Genomic DNA, 19,816 nt, shown 5'->3' on the forward strand with positions numbered 1-19,816 from the left:
TTTGGAAAGTATTAAATGTCAGGCGGAAACAGAAAGTCTAGAACAACAAACCAACAGAGCACATAACAGGGGCCTCTTCCAAGTCCCTTCCTCCCCTTCCTTCCTTTCTTCCCTACTTCTCTCTCTCCCATCCTCCATCTATGCCATCCCCTCTCCCTCCCTTCCCTTCCCGCCTCCCTCTCTCCATTACCTCGCTGCGCCCTGCCAGTCCAGACATTCGTGTGGCGCTGTCTTACTCCCTACGACTATTTGTCCGCTTGTGTGTTTGTTTGTTTAGTTAGCTGTGTGTGTGTGTGTGTGTGTGTGTGTGTGTGTGTGTGTGTGTGTGTGTGTGTGTGTGTGTGAGTTCGCTCCCCTCCTCTACACCTAACAAGCCCCGGGAACCATCACTCCTGCCACCAGAAGTCCATCTGACCGAGAGGAAAAACACATGACAGAAGACACGAACATTACCGCTATTGTTTTCTTTTTCCCTTGTTCTCTCCCGCACGCCTCGTTTACTGTATTTGTGGTGTTGCGTAAGACCTTTTCTGGCCTTTTACAGCAACTGCCGACACCCCCAGCTCTCTCTCTCTCTCTCTCTCTCTCTCTCTCTCTCTCTCTCACAATTTCACAACCTGCCGTACGTTCACACACACCCTCTGCTTAATGAATACACCACAACAGGCAAGCAGACGCGCCCTGATGCCTCCTGAACTTATACACCGGTGGTACGAAGTTCAATTACCTGCACTCACTGAATATGTGTTTTATTTTTCCTTCCATCTTGCGTCTTCTGATGTAGTGATGATCTAGATGTACATGATGGTCAGAAGTCGATTAACCACCATCACTCACATTATATTTTGCTTTTCGTTTTAATGTCGCTTATACTGAGTTGATCACCTTACAAGAGCTCGTGGTTATTGGATTTCTAGTATATCAGAGGGATTACGACTCAAGGAAGACACTAAGCATTGGAGAACAGATTGGTGTGTTGCCATGCTGCCACTATGCATTTAGGAAGGGTAAGTTTGAACAATTCCAGGTTCTGTTAAATATTCTAAGTTGACCAATGACCAGCAGATTTCCGAGGTTTAAAGATAATTAGTCGAGGGGAAAGATAAAGATGAGTAAAATATACAAATAAAGAACAAGAAGAATATAAAAAGGTAAACTAAATAATAGGTAAATAAAATAAATGGGTAAATAAACAAGTGAACAAGTGAAAATATATAAATTAAAAAAATACATCATAAAAATCTTCGTTAAAGCACAAGGACCGCCTCAAGCACCTGCGCCGTCAGTATGGGCGGCTGAAACGATAATTGGCAGGCCAGAACCGCGTGCCAGAGTCCCCCAGAGCACGCCAGCCCGATTCAAGGAGGGAGGGCGAGGGGCAGCAAGGAGAGGGTTAGTGGAGGGATCATCCAGCCTACGCCTTGTCCTCACCACTGATCCCTCCCTCGTTGTGAAGATCCAACCTGCGCCCCTCAGTGTTCCAGGTTGCGGGAGGGAATTTGAGTGTCGTGGGATATTCAATTCTTTCAGCTTGTTTAACCTAAGTTCTATTTATTTTATAGGAAGATTGTCTCATTCTGTAAGGCTGGTATTCTATTTTATTTCTCACTGAAGTTCTTCTATTGATTTTATATGGTTGGCTAGTATTTCCAAACGGCTTAGCTTCTTATTAAGTTATTTTCAAAAGCTTAGATTTGGCGAGTTCTCATATCAAATGTTGGCTTCTTGCTGGAACTATCACCAATTTATTTATAAAAAGCTTGACAACATCCATACAGCAACTAGAGCTTGTTGAGAGTGTGCAGCTAAGATATGGCACCCAAATGTTTAAGATACGGAATGTGAATTTGAAATAACGGTCGTTGAGTTTATTACTAAAATATATCGTTTAGTTTAGAAGACTATCAACTATAAGTCCATTTTAAATTTATTCACTTTTTGAGGCTTTATTAACATGTGTGTCTTTGCTTTCTCTGTTGACACTGTTAGTCTTTGGTTCACAAGATAATCAGTTATGAATTTCTTTTCGAATTACTGTGTTATGCGTGCTTTCACTTATGGCCGAAATTATGAGGTACACATTATTTACACAAATGCCACAACTTTCTACACACACACACACACACACACACACACACACACACACACACACACACACACACACACACACACACACACACACACACACACACACACACACACACACACACACACTAATAACACCACAGCTTCGTGCGACACACGTTCATTAACTCAACTTTACCCTAGATAACCATCAAAGACATCTTCCATTACCACTAATATAACCACTGTAAAAGATAATAAAATCAACAACTAATGAAGCAGCGTCGCGTCCCCGTAAATATGGGCGAGGAAACAAAAGAAGAAAGTCCAATATTTATGTACCTGTTACGGTAACTACATTATCCAATTACATATCTAATTAGGCACACCATCCAATTACCTCGGCTCTTCATTATTAAACGAAACAAAAGAAGCGATTCCGTATGCGTAAGTGTGTGTGTGTGTGTGTGTGTGTGTGTGTGTGTGTGTGTGTGTGTGTGTGTGTGTGTGTGTGTGTGTGTGTGTGTGTGTCCTCCTTTACAGTTGCGTCAGTTCCCCCTCTCTCCTTTTTTCCCTCAGTCCCGAGATGGAGGTGGAAATTGAGAGCATCTTTATGGAGGCGTGAGATGCACAGAACCATTAAAGCCTTTGAACGTGCTCGGTGCTCACGACAGGCCGGGCACAAAGCGGCTTCTCCTCGCCACCGCCCCTTCACCAATCCCTTCTTGGATACGAGCAGTACATTCCTCTCGCACAGATCTCATTTCCCCTCCAGTGCTCATCCTGTCCTGCATCCTTTCTCTCCTCTAACTTTCCTTCCTCTTCTGTCCCATCATTCCCTTTTCCTATTTGGTTTTCTCAGTTCACCTATCCAAGAATCCCATCACTATCCCATCCCACTCCATCCCCACGTGTCCCATTATTTCCTGCCTCTCGGTTCTCCTTCCCAAACCCCTATCACCTAATTGGCTTAGTATTTCCCCATTCCTCGCAGCTCCGGGCACAGTTGCGAGCACTTCCCTGCTAAGTTTCAAGCCAATACCTTAAGGAGAAGTAGGAACAACCCTTTTCCTACAACCTGTTGTTTATCGACGTGTTACTTGCCGCTGCACGTGTGTGTGTGTGTGTGTGTGTGTGTGTGTGTGTGTGTGTGTATTCGTATTCACAGTCGCCTGCTGATCACCCAGCCAGCCTTCACCATTACGGAGCGAAACTCAGAGCTCATAGACCGATAGGACTGAGACCGTGTGTGTGTGTGTGTGTGTGTGTGTGTGTGTGTGTGTTTTACTTTCTAAACAAACCAGGCTATTTTTTCACAAGTCGATGAAGAAACTCGACTCCAAATTTGGTATTGTTATCCTAAACTGTTATTTCTGCATATGACGTAATAAAAGCTTTTAAAACACACACACACACACACACACACACACACACACACACACACACACACACACACACACACACACACACACACACACACACACACACACACACACACACACACACACACACACACACACACACACACACAACTAAGGGGAGGGGCAGCTATTCTACATTTTAAGTGAACTGTCAAGCCCTTTTTGAAAACTTAACGGGATCTCATTTGGGTTATTTGTAAACAGTGGTGAGCGTCCTTTGTGCCGCTGTATTAGCTCCAATAGCACAGACAATGGCGCGCTCCGTCCCTCACACTTGGCGTCAACTGGAGTGCCATCTCGCGGGGAGGGGCAGAATCAAGGGTGCTCCAGTGAGATGAATTTTGATGGCTGTCCTTGGCGGCATGGTAAGCGTTCTGTGACGCTCCGTAAGGTGGTGAAGGCGGGACTTGTGAGGAGTAATATTTCTACGTATTGCAGTTTGGTGATGCCCAATAAGTTAATTTTCATTACTCCTCCATACTGTAAATCTACACTTCCACGAAAAGCCTCTTAAGGGGTAATCTAAATATTTGACGTTTGTTCTTTTCTCGTGTCCTCCACACTGCAAACACACACATAAAGTATTTTAAGGGTGAACCTATCTACTGTTTGCTCTTCCTTTGTGTTCATTTGTGAGGGACGAAGATAAAAAGAGAAACACAACGTGGTCGGTAATGTGATTGGTACACATAAATGTCAGTTCCAGTCACCATCATACAGTCATCCTGCTCTCAGCCAGCACAAACAATATTACTAAGGAAGGCATTCAGGCGCTTCATTGTCGCCGCCCGAGATGAGAGGCTGGTGGCGGCGCCCTCTTAGCGTCCCTGTGGAGACAGTGACTCGACCTGCCACTCATAAGCTCAGGAACTCAAGCGTGGGTGCGTTGCGTCTGGCCAGAGTTGTCGCGACCACACACCCACGGCTCGCCACTCTCCAGACAGCATCCTCCTGGGACGGGCTGCTCTGATTTCCGCGCCCCTTTACCTCCTCTAAGTCTGACGCTGTGGCTGTTATGCAAACTGGGCAGTCCTCCTCTCGCCCTCCTCCTTGTGTTGTTCCAGCTGGCGGTCTTAAGGAGGAGGGATTTAAGCTGATGAATTAAAATCTAAGGATCATGCGGACGAGGTTTTCCTTTGCTGGTGTACGTGAGGGGAGAAAATGAGTGCCAGGCCGCTGGGTGTTTTGGCCACTCGGCTTTCATTCATCCGTGCCCTCCCGCTTCTCGCCGGTACTCAGGAGCTGCCGATGTAAATATGCGTCTAGAATAAGGAGAAGCTGTAGAGGGCGGGGGTGAGCCGCGGGAAAACAAACACCCACCAACGAGGCAGTGTCGGGGCATCAAAAGCGGGAAGGACCTTCCCTTCATCCCTTCACCCCAAGGGTCGGTGTGCCTCTGTGACACACTTGTAACTCAAAGGAAAGGCTGCCGCTCAAAGCTTCAAGGGCGCTGGTCTGCAGGACTCATCTTGACACACAAAAACACTGCGTTATCATGGGCCTCAATGCATGCACACTTCAATTAAACACATATATACATTCAAATATCAGTCAAGAGCTGAACGTAAATCAAGCACATCTGCCATCTTGGTGAATTATTGCAACTTGAAGCAACACTGCGTGGCGCCTACCATAAAGACAAAGGATAGGACTCAGCAGTGCAGGAGAGGCGGCCCAGGCCTCAGCGGCGGCTTGTGAGCAAGTCAGATGCTGCCGGCCGGGAGTCTCTCCTTCGTGTCCCGGGAGGTGGAGATGGGGAGAGAGGGAGGGAAGGAGTGGGGGACATTATCAAAGACGAGTGATTAAATTTACATGTCATTCCAGGACCGCCGTCCCTATCCGCTCAGGAGCAGCGTCTCGCCTCACTCTCAGGGGTACGTCTCCTTCCAGCAGCCACCACAATCTTCAGCATAAATTCTAACATTTTCACTAATTACTCTACCGACAATTATTTTTAATTCTATAACAAACGCTTTCGTTTGCGTCGTTTTTAAATAAAAAATGTTGTGGCTGGTGCGTGTACCGAGGCAGAAATTTGTTTTTGTTGTGGTTTTTCCCGAAGACTTTTTGTAGTTTCTGACATTTGTCTTTCGGTCTAGCGGTTCTCAGAATTATAAACTTATAAGAACACAGGAAGGGAAACAGTTAATTCAGTCAGACATCCAAGGTGTCACCCATCTACCAGTGTGACCAGCCACGTGGCCAGCCAGATAGTATGATAGTAGTTACTTGTCCGTACCGGGAAACAAAGACAGCTTACCAGCCAACCAGCCAATCAACAAGTCAACTAGCCAGCCTAACACTCAACACGCCAGTCCACGCCAGCACTGAAAACTCTACCTCTCATGGCTCATTCCCGATATCCACCTCCATTCTCCTCGCCTCACCTGCAACAGAGGAAAGAATAGGTGTTAAATCTATGATATAATAATACATCTTATTTTATTTTCAATAAGGAATAATGCATACGGAAAAAATGCTATATTATTACTACTCAGAAGATTACCTATTAATGCTATTGTATTTGTTGCTGTTTTTGTTGTTGCTATGTCTTTTATTATTTTCCTTACTACTTCTACTATATACCACCACCATCACCACTACTAATACTACTACTGCTATTACTAACACTACTACTACTATTGCTAACACTACTACTATTACTACTTCCTACTACTACTATTACTACTACTACTACTACTACTACTACTACTACTACTACTACTACTACTACTACCACTTTCCTGATGAATATTCTCGTCCTCACCTCCTCGAGCACCGCACAGGCCTCTGACACACTTCCTCTGTCCTTCCCCACACCACCCACTTCTCCCCATGCCCTCTACACAACCACCCCTCCACATCCTCCCATCCACACCCTGAAACAGCTCCTTCCTCTTCGCATCCCCGTCCTACCTATGTAATCCACACCCACACTTACACCCTTCATCCACACCCCAAGCCTACACCCTCCGCCCACGCCCATTTCCTGCAACTAATGCCGGAGTTTCCTGCATCACGCCCCCTCCGGCCCCCCTGTAACTTCCGCCTCTACTTTACCTCAAACTTCCTGGTTAACTTGACAAGCCGGCAACCCTCATCCCTTAACCGCATCAACTGCCCTCCTAACTCTGAGAAAATCCTAATAATCGCTACCAAAAGGATTATATTGACCAGAAGAGAGAAAAAACGATGGAAAAAAAAAAACTTAACCATTTCAAGATTCCTTCGTCTCGGTGTAATCATCAGCATCTTCACAACTACTAGTCTACACCCCCTACTTGTGACTGTTTGGTACGTCCCCGCCTCTGCAATCACCGGAGCCACAGACACCAAATGATACAGGGATATTTTAACTCGGATTTCAAAGTTTAGCGCGGAAATGATACTGATTACTTAGAGAGTTCCGCGTGTGACTTTCATTAACATACACTGACAGCTCTGAAATTTATATGTGCGTGTGTTGTAAGTAGGAGTTTGTGTGTGTGTTTGTGTGCTTATTTGAGTGTCAAGTCTTTTCTCTCTCTCTCTCTCTCTCTCTCTCTCTCTCTCTCTCTCTCTCTCTCTCTCTCTCTCTCTCTCTCTCTCTCTGATTCAACAAAGTAAACCTCACTTAGCATAGTAATGTAATTCAGTAAAGCAATTTTCCGTGGCAATACAAATCATGGACTAATTCTCCGCCAATTCGCTTTTTCCATCAAGATTTTAAAGACGGTAATGTCCAGACGGCGGGGAGCATCTGGCAACACTGCATGACCTTAAGTGATGATATGGAAATGCTTTTTTTTCTTTTTTGTCTTTCTTAGTTTTCTTGGAGCTAAGTCTCTTCTCTCTCTCTCTCTCTCTCTCTCTCTCTCTCTCACACACACACACACACACACACACACACACACACACACACACACACACTCCAATACACATACACTACCACTACCATACACACATTGTCATATCTTCCACCATCATCACCATTCACCATGACTAGCACCACACACCGTCACCTCCACCACACACATTACCATACCTCCACCACTAGCAAATCACCATACACTACAGCACCATAGCCTCCACCGCACCACTACCAGACGAATAGTACCATATCCACCACCACCACTACCATCACCACCACCACCACCACCACCACTGCCAGCGCCACCAAAATATCATGACACGATGCCGCTCCCACGATGCCTGCTGGGGTCCACTTGCTAGTTGCCATGGTGCCACAGAGGGCCAGGCTCTACATCACGTTAATTACCAAGGCACCCTGACTCTCCCTCCCTCGTCTCTCTCTCTCCTCTTTTCTTCCCCTTCCTTAAATACTACTTCTCCACACTCTTACTTATGTCTGTGGTTTCGTTCTCTCTCTCTCTCTCTCTCTCTCTCTCTCTCTCTCTCTCTCTCTCTCTCTCTCATATCACACATCAATAATCACCAAACTCGTCAACAAAACCAACGAAATGACCCTTTTTAATTATTTTATTTACATATATAACTAGAACCTGCACGTACCGTCCCACCCCACAAAACAGTGGCTAAAATAACGTGAATAACGACACTACACACACACACACACACACACACACACACACACACACACACACACACACACACACACAGGGACTCTGACACATATAACTCATAAATTTTAATACGGAAAAATTGAACAGAACCACCCAAAAAAAAAAAAAAAATCCTTATGCACATAAAAAGAACAGATAAATAAAAAAAAGGCAACAAAAACCAAACCAATCAATTCTGACATGGAACTAAATCAAATTAACAAGTGCCGAGTTCTCAAATATATTGTTCATATATTTACATCACGGCACTGGACACGGGCGTAGTAGTAAATTTTAAATAACAAACGCTTTTCATGATTCGTGATTCCGATGCTATCGCTACATTGTCTGTTAAACAAAGTCCATCCAATATTAATTTCCCGCATGGAGGGCCTGCAGATCAATGGGTAATTTGGGATCAGGATAATTCAACTACATCGTATTTGTTTTTATGGTGTTGCTACAATTTTGCGAGGCGAGTGTTACATTGCGCTTCCTTACATCCCGATAAGAGTGATGTTACACTTACCCGGCAATCCTCCGCTCAAAGGCACGTTAGTTATGGCTCATTTAGATCGCTGATTGATACTCCACCTCGTGCTGTTTGTTGCATGGGTATTTTCACCTGCAATTACCTTTATCAGCAGCACGGCGCCCCTGGAGAGGATTCCCGCCACGTGTGTGTGTGTGTGTGTGTGTGTGTGTGTGTTTCACTGTTTGATCTGCTGCAGTCTCTGACGAGACAGCCAGACGTTACCCTACGGAACGAGCTCAGAGCTCATTATTTCCGATCTTCGGATAGGCCTGAGACCAGGCACACACCACACACCGGGACAACAAGGTCACAACTCCTCGATTTACATCCCGTACCTACTCACTGCTAGGTGAACAGGGGCTACACGTGAAAGGAGACACACCCAAATATCTCCACCCGGCCGGCGAATCGAACTCCGGTCCTTTGGCTTGCGAAGCCAGCGCTCTAACCACTGAGCTACCGGGCGTGTGTAATTCACCTCCTCGGTCGTCTGCTGGTCCCCCAGCCAGTCTTCCCTATTAGGGAGCGAGCTCAGAGCTCATAGACCGATCTTCGGGTAGGACTGAGACCACAACACACTCCACACACCGGGAAAGCGAGGCCACAACCCCTCGAGTTACATCCCGTACCTATTTACTGCTAGGTGAACAGGGGCCACACATTAAGAGGCTTGCCCATTTGCCTTGCCGCACCGGGACTCGAACCCGGGCCTCTCGATTGTGAGTCGAGCGTGCTAACCACTACACTACGCGGTGCGTGTGTGTGTGTGTGTGTGTGTGTGTGTGTGTGTGTGTGTGTGTGTGTGTGTGTGTGTGTGTGTGATTATAAATTACAATCTCTATGATAATGTTAGAGTATAATGTGTATTTAATATTCGGTGTTTATATTTACAGGCAGATCAATAAAATTATAATGTACTGTATACTTCTATGTATGCATCTATGTATGTATGTATGTGTACGTATGTATCTGTATAACTACCTATCTTTCTATCCATCCATCTATCTATTTGTCTATTTTATCTCTCTTTCCCACTATCCTTTTAACTATCTATCAGCCTGTGTGTGTGTGTGTGTGTGTGTGTGTGTGTGTGTGTGTGTGTGTGTGTGTGTGTGTGCGCGCGCGCTCAGGTGAATGCTCAGGTGCTTTCGTGCCGGCAGGTGTGGCGGGCCGTGATAAACTACCCGCGATGATGTCCGCGGTGGGGAACCATTACCTGGAGGGAGCTAATTACGCCGGAGGGAGCAAGGGGGGGGAGGGATGGAGCGGCAGGTGGTGGAGGTGTCAGGTCATCACTCCACGTCACCTCGCCCTCATCACCCTCACCACCACCACACGCGAGCCCCATTGCTACTATTGATACTGCAACACGTAATTACGCTACGACAAACACCGCAACAAAGGAATATAAACACCTGCTTCACCGCCATCATTAACCACTAACACCACTAATACTATACCGCAAACACCACCATCAATATCATACCAGTTACTACCACCACCATTAATACTAACACTACTACAACCCATATCATCGTTACATATGAGTATAAAACATTCGCTACACCATCACTAACCACTAACTACCACAACCTTAACTCCCAACTACCATTACTACCAGGAACGCTTTACTCTCTCACCACGGCTGATTTCAAAGACCACGGAAATAATAACCCTGCTTCTCAACAGTGTTTCTGATGTTAACAGCTAAGAAAATGCCGTTAATCTGTCACCACAACCATAAAAACACACACAAAAAAACACGTGTCCTACTTCAACTAGAGGCTTCTCAGAGTAACCGAGGAGCTGGCAGGAACATCTCAGAGCAAGGTCATTACTACTACCCCTACCGTTACTACTAGTACGACCTATTACCATGACCAGCACCACTACCATTTCTACTACCTTCACGCAGCTCGTCACCTGAACCGCGTCCCCCATAATGGTAACTCTAATGAGGTGAAAGGTAAGAAGCCAAAGTAAGGAGAGAAGGCAGACAGGTAGGGAGGACGGGAAGGAAGGAGGGAAGGGGGTGAGGAGACGGAGGAAAGGATGAAGAGAGGGAGAGGAGCTAGCCGACGTCTTGGGGAGTCTTGTACCCAGTGACGCAGAGAGAGAGAGAGAGAGAGAGAGAGAGAGAGAGAGAGAGAGAGAGAGAGAGAGAGAGAGAGAGAGAGAGAGAGAGAGAGAGAGAGAGAGAGAGAGAGAGAGAGAGAGAGAGAGAGAGAGAGAGAGAGAGAGAGAGAGAGAGAGAGAGAGAGAGAGAGAGAGAGAGAGAGAGAGAGAGAGAGAGAGAGAGAGAGAGAGAGAGAGAGAGAGAGAGAGAGAGAGAGAGAGAGAGAGAGAGAGAGAGAGAGAGAGAGAGAGAGAGAGAGAGAGAGAGAGAGAGAGAGAGAGAGAGAGAGAGAGAGAGAGAGAGAGAGAGAGAGAGAGAGAGAGAGAGAGAGAGAGAGAGAGAGAGAGAGAGAGAGAGAGAGAGAGAGAGAGAGAGAGAGAGAGAGAGAGAGAGAGAGAGAGAGAGAGAGAGAGAGAGAGAGATGGGGGTGAGTTCCTTGGTGCAAAGGGAACAGGTTGGTGAGTGATGAATTGGTGAGTGAATGGAGACATGAATGAGTGGACGAGTAAAGGAAGGTGCGTATGTGTGTATGTGTGTACGTATGTGTCGTGTAACTGGGTGTGGTTGTTTGTTTTGAACATGTATGTTTGTATGTTTTTGTTCTATAATGTTTTGTGTGTGTGTGTGTGTGTGTGTGTGTGTGTGTGTGTGTGTGTGTGTGTGTGTGTGTGTGTGTGTGTGTGTGTGTGTGTTTGTCTCCATGGTTGATTTCCGTCACCAAACACAGCAACAGTGTCCAATAAACGCTAACCTGATTCTATATTCATAGGAGGAAAAAAAGTTTCATATTTATATTTCCGTACTGCACACACACACACACACACACACACACACACACACACACACACACACACACACACACACACACACAAACAGTGATTGGTGGAATATACGATGCTTCATTTGTTTTCTCGCAGCATCAGTAACATTCACCAACTTTCTAATGAGATTCTATACGAGATAATAAGTTCACCTGGATTACCTGCCTTGCCTCCTACCTGCCCTCGCCCTCACCTTCACCTGCGCCTCCCTTTGGATTATTAAATGCTTACCCGACGTGTAACTGACGAGGATTTCAATTACCTATTAAGCATAAGGAACATGGCAGTATATTCAGGGTGGCTCGCGCTTGGTTTGACTCCCTCGTGTGGGCGGCGGCGGGAAGCTGTGTTGTGGCCGACCCGCTTCTTGATCCTCGTAAAGAAAAGTGTATATCGCTACGTTTCTTTTCACCTCGAAGGGTTGACGCTGCGATATTTCAACTCTCCTCACCGTAAAGATGGCTCGTAAATTTTTATTCATATATGCACACACACACACACACACACACACACACACACACACACACACACACACACACACACACAAAAAAATATCTATCTATTTGGGTTCCTATTGCTTCATTGATTCAAATATCCCATGACAGGAAATTAACATACGATTATATTAGTGGTATATGATAGAATGAAATGATCATGCTATCAATGAAGAGTAATTAATTATTCTATTGCCTCTATTTCCATGCCAATTTTTTTTTCAGGCAAGTAGCAGTAGTAGTAGTAGTAGTAGTAGTAGTAGTAGTAGTAGTAGTAGTAGTAGTAGTAGTAGTAGTAGTAGTAGTAGTAGTAGTAGTAGTAGTAAAAAAAAAAAAAAAAGCAAATCAGAGAAAAGATCATGAACGTTTCTCTTGCAGGTGTTGGCACAGGTTGGATAATTACAGGTGCGAATATGAATCAGTGAGTTTTAACAGACTCAGACAACATAAACTTATCAACATTCTATTCTGTATAAATTTCAAGATGAACAAATGCTTACAGGAGAAGGATTAAGCAAAACCCTTCCCTCCCTCACTATGATAATCTCAGCGCACATGCTACATATACAAGTGCAGCCCAGCTAAGGCAACCATCTGAGATCACTCCGGCCCAGGTCATTCCCTCTCCCAGATCTCCAAGTTCAATTCTGCCTCCTGCACTAAGATCACCATCTCTGTGTATATGCATTAGCGAGTCTCGGTTACGGTAGACGCTTGGGACCACTCCAGGCAGGTCATTCCCTCTCCTCCCTCACTCGCTGTTCACTGTCCGCTGTGAGTCTGCTCTGTGTCACGCCCGCCCGCCAGTCTGTCGGCACCTCAGCACCTCGGCCACTCATAAGCCCCACAACGCCCCACCTGCCATCCCGCCGATCAGGTTTCTCTGAGGCAGCGCGTTCTCTTTAGTAACTAACCTTCAAGGGATGCAAAATGGAGGTTTCCTTAACGATACTCATATATCTCGCATGCATCTTTATTCTGAGAATCACCGACGCATGCGTGATGAGTTTCAGCGCGGCAGGTTCAAGTAAGCATTCCCTTGAGGCACCTGCGCTCCGACTCTCATTACGAGAAAGGTGCATAAGCGGCCAGTCTGTTAATTCCCCCAGCACCAGGCCTTACTGAGAGAGAGAGAGAGAGAGAGAGAGAGAGAGAGAGAGAGAGAGAGAGAGAGAGAGAGAGAGGAGAGGAGAGGAGAGGAGAGAGAGGAGAGGAGAGAGGAGAGAGAGAGAGAGAGAGAGAGAGAGAGAGAGAGAGAGAGAGAGAGAGAGAGAGAGAGAGAGAGAGAGAGAGAGAGAGAGAGAGAGATCCAATTTCGCGCCGTATGTTACCTCCCCAACACTACATCATCGCCTCGGAGCTTCAAAACGCGAACATAATTTCTTGGCCGTAAATCTCGGGGTTTGGGGCTCAATCAGGCTCCTTGTGTGTCGAGGAGCGAGCCGAGTGCTAATCTTGCCCCATAATGCCGAGGATTTAATCAAGATGCCAGAAGCGCCGTGTCAGGCAAAGATTCACTCGCGCTGGATAAAGGATGAGGTTAATAAGTCAACTCCTCCCAAGATAACACTGATAACGCCAAGATAAGTCGGTAATGATAAGTGAGGGCTAGAGGGAGCACATTACTGGGGATTAGATGGGGCTATTATCCTGTAAGAAGCGGTGAAGTAGAGGGAGGCTATGTACAAGGGACTGATAGGGAAAGGTGGGCGTGAAACAAAGATCAAACAGGATTGGGACACTAGTTTACATGAAGGCTGTGGAGAGTGACGGGGTTGGAGGGGTCTTGTGTGTAAGGAGGGAGTGTACAGATGAGTGATATGTGGAGGTGTGTGCGACATGAAGTTAAAATAAGATACACAGGTTTGTTTTATGGAAGGCTGTGAAGGGTGCGGGAGTTTTCCGTGCTGGGAATTGGTGTTGGTAAAGGTGAAGCATTGTTGTAAGTCTACTTTTGAATTATGAATGGTATACTTTAGGAGGAGTGAGTGAACTGCCTAACTTCTTTATTCTTACGAGTCTCTCCTTGATTTTTTAGAAGCGATAAGTTGAGCGATTTCTTTTCCTCTCTTCCCAGTTCTTTTGTCCTACTCTAGATAGGTTTTCTTGACACGTAGGAAAGAGAAATGAAATGTATTATGTCAGCATGAAATGGGAAAGGAAAGGCAAGACCAGCGCGATCAGGTCATCATTATGCTTCACCGGAGGACCGAGGACCGGCCACCTGGAGATAATCACACTTGGGAACATGTATAAATAAAACATAATAATACTCTTATCGATAAAATAGAGATCGAAGCCATGTAAGTGATTTTTTCCTTCTATTTATTAGCGTTCCAATATAGACACGAGTACCTGGCAGGTGGGTACGAACAAGGTGACCCCGGTACAGGTATTCTGGGTACGATATCGAGGTGGTAAATATGAACTAAGATAAATACTTGCTGAAACTAGAGTTAGATAAGAAGATTAACGTTTAAAAACCAGACGAGAACAAAAACTGAACATTGCCAGAGTGGAGGAATTAGCAAGAAATAAGAAGTGAGGAGGGAGAATAATAAAAGAAAAAAAGAACAGGCGTCACCGCGCGCACGCAAAACAAACCTACCCTTGCACACTAACTAAATCCACAAGACACACACAATTACACCAACACAAATATATGGCTTAGGCCTAACATGGCTCCCTGCTACTCTGTCTTACTAGAAAACAGATGAGCAAATGAACTAAATGGCAGGAGTTTTATCTAGCTAAGTATTAAAAAGAAACAATAAATGAGGTTCTTTAAATATTCATAAGAGAACCACTGACATTTGTCTTAATATAATCCATACGTTTAAGATACAGAGACAGATGCTGTTATATATGTAGTGACGCTGAGTTTTCTTGCATGTATTTCAAAACGTATCATTATTCCTTTTTAAATATAGCCTGAGTTACATGAGCTTAAATATACAGAGTTGTAGGTACATTTATTTAAGTTTTCTGGCATCCATTACGAAAAACAACACTATTCTCTTTTTCGATATTGAAGTCTGTGGTATGAAGTTCGGCTAGGTATGTTAGATTTGAAGTGGCTCTCTACTTAATCTAACCTAACCTAATGACTTCTCAAGCTGTATATTTCTAAAAGTAACACTATTTTTTTCTTATTTTTACGTATAAACTGTGATGAGCTAAAACACAAATAGATACGACTGATAATGTTGAAAGTGGTACCCCTTCCCCTCTCTCTACAATTTCTTGCCCTCCATCTTCACTCTGAGGCCTCACGCTGCTCGCCTCACTCCAGCAATCGCTTAAGGAAGGATAAGACGGAGCGAAGATTGCGGCGATGAGTGTAAGCACTTCGACGAGTGACAAAGAACCGGCTTATGGTGAATGTCATGAACCATTATCGCAATCTTCTAATCCCAAGTGCATCTGCTTTATTGCCTTCAGTCGCTGCCACTCCGTCGGTCACCCGTTAACAGTTACGTTCCTGTTGTCTTCCCTCTGAGCAGGTTTGTGAATCATTTGTCTTGCTCCTTAAATCACAATACTTCCCTCCCCCCCACCCACCACTCACTATCTTATTTAAAATCCACGTCCGTCTCTAGGTATGATTTTTATGCACCTTTCCCGTCCCAGTGCATCTGATACCTGGTCTTCCTTACAGTCCCACGACCGCCCAGTGCACCTCGCTCACCTGAACCTCCGTCCTTGAACCTTCACACTGTGGCTTCACCTTCACTAAACAGAGAACATTACAATCATTACCCACAAGTATCTTCACTCACCTGAACTTCCATTCCTTAACCTTTAAATTGTATCTTTATCTACAACAAGCACAGGGCATTTTCATTACCCTCCAGTACCTTCACTCACCTTATCCTCCAAATCTGAAGCCTCCTCTACACTAGGCACAGTACATTGCCACCATTGCTCACCTGAACCTCCACTAGAATCCCCATACAAGACATTTGTCTCAGGCTTTTGACTGATTCTTTCGATCTTTTTTGGAGATTGCAATTCCAGTAGGCCATTTTTTTCTAATTAACTTTTTTTCCCTTGGCAGTTCTCCCTCTTACATAAAAAAAAAATACTACCCCTTAACCTATACCAAACACGTTACCATCATTACTCTACCAAATATCCTCCCTTTATATAAATTGTAACCGTACATTACTACATTACACTGATTTTATACGGTATTATTTTTTCTCTCCATCAGTTTACTTAATGCTGTGTCTTTACCATACCAGCAAAACAAACATTTAAACCTTCCCCACCATTCCCTTGCTGTGTTTGTACATTATAGTTAGCGTTTCTTCCCACATTACTTTAGCTACCTTCAGTAATAAAATGACATTGACATACTAACAAACATGAGTTTTAAACCTTATCACATATCGATAATGGCTTTGGATTACCCCTTCTTCCTGTTTTTATATTGTATTTTGATTTGATTGATATTGTATTTGATGTGTTATAGTGTCATATAAAGATAATATAGCTAAGAAAATAATAATAATACTGACTGAAATTCCCCCAAAATCATGCAAACCTTATATGTTAAAAGCAATAACGCTCCTCACGTCTGATATATTCCTCTTACGACGCTTCACTTCTCACGTCACAAACATGAGGGCGATGTGAGTGCTCGCCTCCGATCATCACCGCCATTACAATGATTGATCACATATGCAAGCAGGCAGTCTTTTTTCACACTACCCCGCTGGTAATTTCGCAAATGGAACGAACTTTTCTCACTGGGACGTCGTTTTCCGTAACAACACACAAATTACCTTCACTGTTGACGCCTTCGTGTAATTTTCCTGGCTGTCACTCGACGATCATTTCCTCGAATACATAACCAGTCTCCTTTTTTTTCCATCTTTTTTCCGTTTTCATTTGTAACAGTGAGGTCACTTATACAACCTTTCCAGTATTTCCTTGCCTTCCATGTGTATGCAAAACTTTGATTTTTTCTTACTTTACATGTGTGAACTTGATTATTTGTGTCTTTTCTCATTTTACACGTGTCAAAGTGTTAAGATACAAGGACAGGTGTTCGTTCTACCTGTGCACCTTCCCCTTCTTAAAGAGACGCAAGAATATGATCTCTAAGGTGTATGTAGAGGTGCACATTCTTCTTAGCTCTATTTTCTTTTCTAACATACCAAGCTAAACTTAAGCAGGTGATCACACTACATGTACAACTATCATTGTTAACAGATTGCTATATGATCTTTATGTTACTACGTATATAGGACTCCATATCTTCTTTTAATCCCATTTATTTATACGATCTCCTATTCTGATAAACAAAAAAAGACGATATATATGATTTCAATGTTGGGTATGTATATATAATTTTCTTATCTTGCATTACTTAAACGAAACACAAGGACACGTTCTCATTTAATTACCCGATCTTCATTTCTTAAAACGGCGCTATATGACCCCATCGTTGCGGCGACTTCAATCAATATTCAATCTTCCAAAAAAAAAAAAAAAAAAACCCGCTTGTGGCCGCCGCTTTCCAAACACAAGCATTCTCCACGTAATTCCATCCATTTCTTTCGTCCTTTCTGCCTTTTTTAGACTTCCCAGCTCGTTTGAGGTCCCTTCTTGAAACCCTTATTTCATTCTTGTCTCACTTTTTGCTCTCGCTCCCTCTCTTCTCGGATACGTTTCTCATCCATCCTGATTCCAAGGCGGCAGTCATCGGTCTCGTGTTGCCTTCTCATCTTTCTATTCTTGATCCTCTTCTTTATTGGTGTTCCTTAGTCCCTATTTGTATTTTGTAAAGGTACATACATTTGTTGATGTCTGTATTTATTATCATTATTATATGTTCCTGATCGTCATATTTACTGATTTTTTTTTTCAGTATTTGTTTGTATTTTGTGGAATGTATATATTTACTGACGTGTGTGTTTAACTTGTATCATTATTATCATCGCAACAGCTCCGAGATATCACAAAATTATTCAAACCATTCAGAAAAAGAAAGTGATAATGTGTTCAGGAAAAAAAAAATGATAATTCCTGCTTGTGTATTGTGGAGAACATACATTCACTGACGTCTGCGTGTATCATCATTATTGTTATCATTATTATCACTAAAACTACAACGGAAAAATAGAAATCATTAATACCATTCAATAAAATCTGATATTGTGTTGAAGTATAAATAATAATTCCTCTTCTCTTCCCGCCAATATTACCATTTTCTTATTTGGTCGCTTCTTCCTGTTCCTTTATCACCTCCCCCTCGTGTTCGTCTCGCTCCTCGTCCTCCTTACTTGAGTCTTGAAGAATTGTCCACTGAAGCAGAATAATTCAAGTCAGTAGGTTCAGTTGCTTGCTCCTTTTTTTCTTCCTTTTCCTCCTGGTGATGACTTTTTTTCTATTTGTTGTTGTTGTCTTCTTCCTTTTTCCTCTCTCTTCTTTGGGCCCGAAAGTTAACAAATAGGCGGCATCAGTGGCGAGGCGCTCCAAGGCTGACTATTATGTTTGGAATGCAAAGCTGAAAGATGATCCTCTGATGGTCGACACGCCCCCTCACCTTAATTAATCCTCCGTCACGTGTCCCACAGGTGACCGCCGCCACCTCAGAACACACCGCCGCCGTTCCGTCCACCTTGTCTCCTCGCGCGGATTAGTAACATCATCTAATGTAGATGAAAAAGATAAATACATTTCTGCGACAGTGATGGTTGTATTTATGTAGGTTCTGTTTTCTTAAAATCTCTTCAACGAGGAAGTATTTGTGGTGCATTTTGAAACTTTTAGGGTTCAGAATTGACACTGCTTGAAAATCTTAGTACATCGTGAAGACCAGATTTAAAACCGATCCTTTCCCATGCATCTCTGCCTTTAAGTATGACTCGAAGCTTTATACATATGTGTTGTTCACTCCAACTAAGGCAAGTGACAAAATAGTGTAATTTTCTTCTTTTACTAATCACAAATTTGCTTTTTTTTTTTCCCCTGGCAACGTCCACTCCTTTCATTCTATTTTTCTTTGTTCTTCTTCCTCGCCCACCATCTCTCTCTCTCTCTCTCTCTCTCTCTCTTCCAGCGGCACCTTTTCCCTCGTCCACAAATCGCGCCTCACGAGGACTACGTGTTCGACTGAGTCACCGATGCATCTAACTTGTGTATACTCAAAAAAGTTTTCCAATTTCGCTAAGTTTCTGTCTTGTTGGACGGATGGCGGGAGGGAGCAGAGACGCCAAAGCAGTACTAATAACAGGAACAGTGGTAGCAGTAGTATATATATTAGTAACAGGAGCAAAAGGACAAAGAACAGTAGTAGTAGTAGTAGTAGTAGTAGTAGTAGTAGTAGTAGTAGTAGTAGTAGTAGTAGTAGTAGTGGCAGCAGCAGCAGGAGTAGGAATGGCAGTAGTAGTAGGAGTAGGAGGAAGAGTAGTAGTAGTAGTAGTAGTAGTAGTAGTAGTAGTAGTAGTAGTAGTAGTAGTAGTAGTAGTAGTAGTAGTAGGAGTAGGAGTAGGAGTAGGAGTAGGAGCAAGAGTAGCAGCAATGACAGTAGTAGTAGGAGTAGTAGTAAGACGACCACCAACTCGTTCGGGAGAGAGGGAAGAGGCCGACCCATGCGGGACGTGACTAATGACGAGGGATATCAAATGTTTACGCGCCGCTATTGATTGATTGACGGAACACATTGACTGCTGCCACGAGGATGGGAGCTTTTAGGGAAGGGAACATAGAGGCCGGAGTGACTAAAAAAATAGTAAATAAAATAAATGAAAAAATAAATAACAACGTAGTAATAGCAAAAACTTTACGTAATAT

At 43.9% G+C, this 19,816-nt stretch overlaps 1 protein-coding gene and 1 non-coding gene across 3 annotated transcripts in view; both read right to left on the reverse strand.

The window, feature by feature from the left end:
- LOC123499308 (inactive tyrosine-protein kinase transmembrane receptor ROR1-like) overlaps positions 1-19,816 on the reverse strand; it is a 398,854-nt gene that overhangs the window by 41,477 nt on the left and 337,561 nt on the right. Inside the window, exon 1 of one of the 2 annotated variants that reach the window (XM_045247118.1) lies at positions 5,826-5,861. The exons of the other annotated variant lie outside the window; for it this stretch is intronic. Coding sequence (XP_045103053.1) covers positions 5,826-5,832 — 7 coding nt within the window. The 5' untranslated portion in view covers positions 5,833-5,861. Of the gene's footprint in view, positions 1-5,825; positions 5,862-19,816 lie in introns of those variants that run through there. 2 annotated transcript variants of the gene reach the window in all.
- Positions 8,975-9,048, reverse strand: Trnaa-cgc. The gene has a single exon. It is a non-coding gene; the product is annotated as a tRNA-Ala (tRNA).

The sequence above is a fragment of the Portunus trituberculatus genome, chromosome 49, assembly GCF_017591435.1.
Source record: "Portunus trituberculatus isolate SZX2019 chromosome 49, ASM1759143v1, whole genome shotgun sequence".
Lineage (NCBI taxonomy): Eukaryota > Metazoa > Arthropoda > Malacostraca > Decapoda > Portunidae > Portunus > Portunus trituberculatus.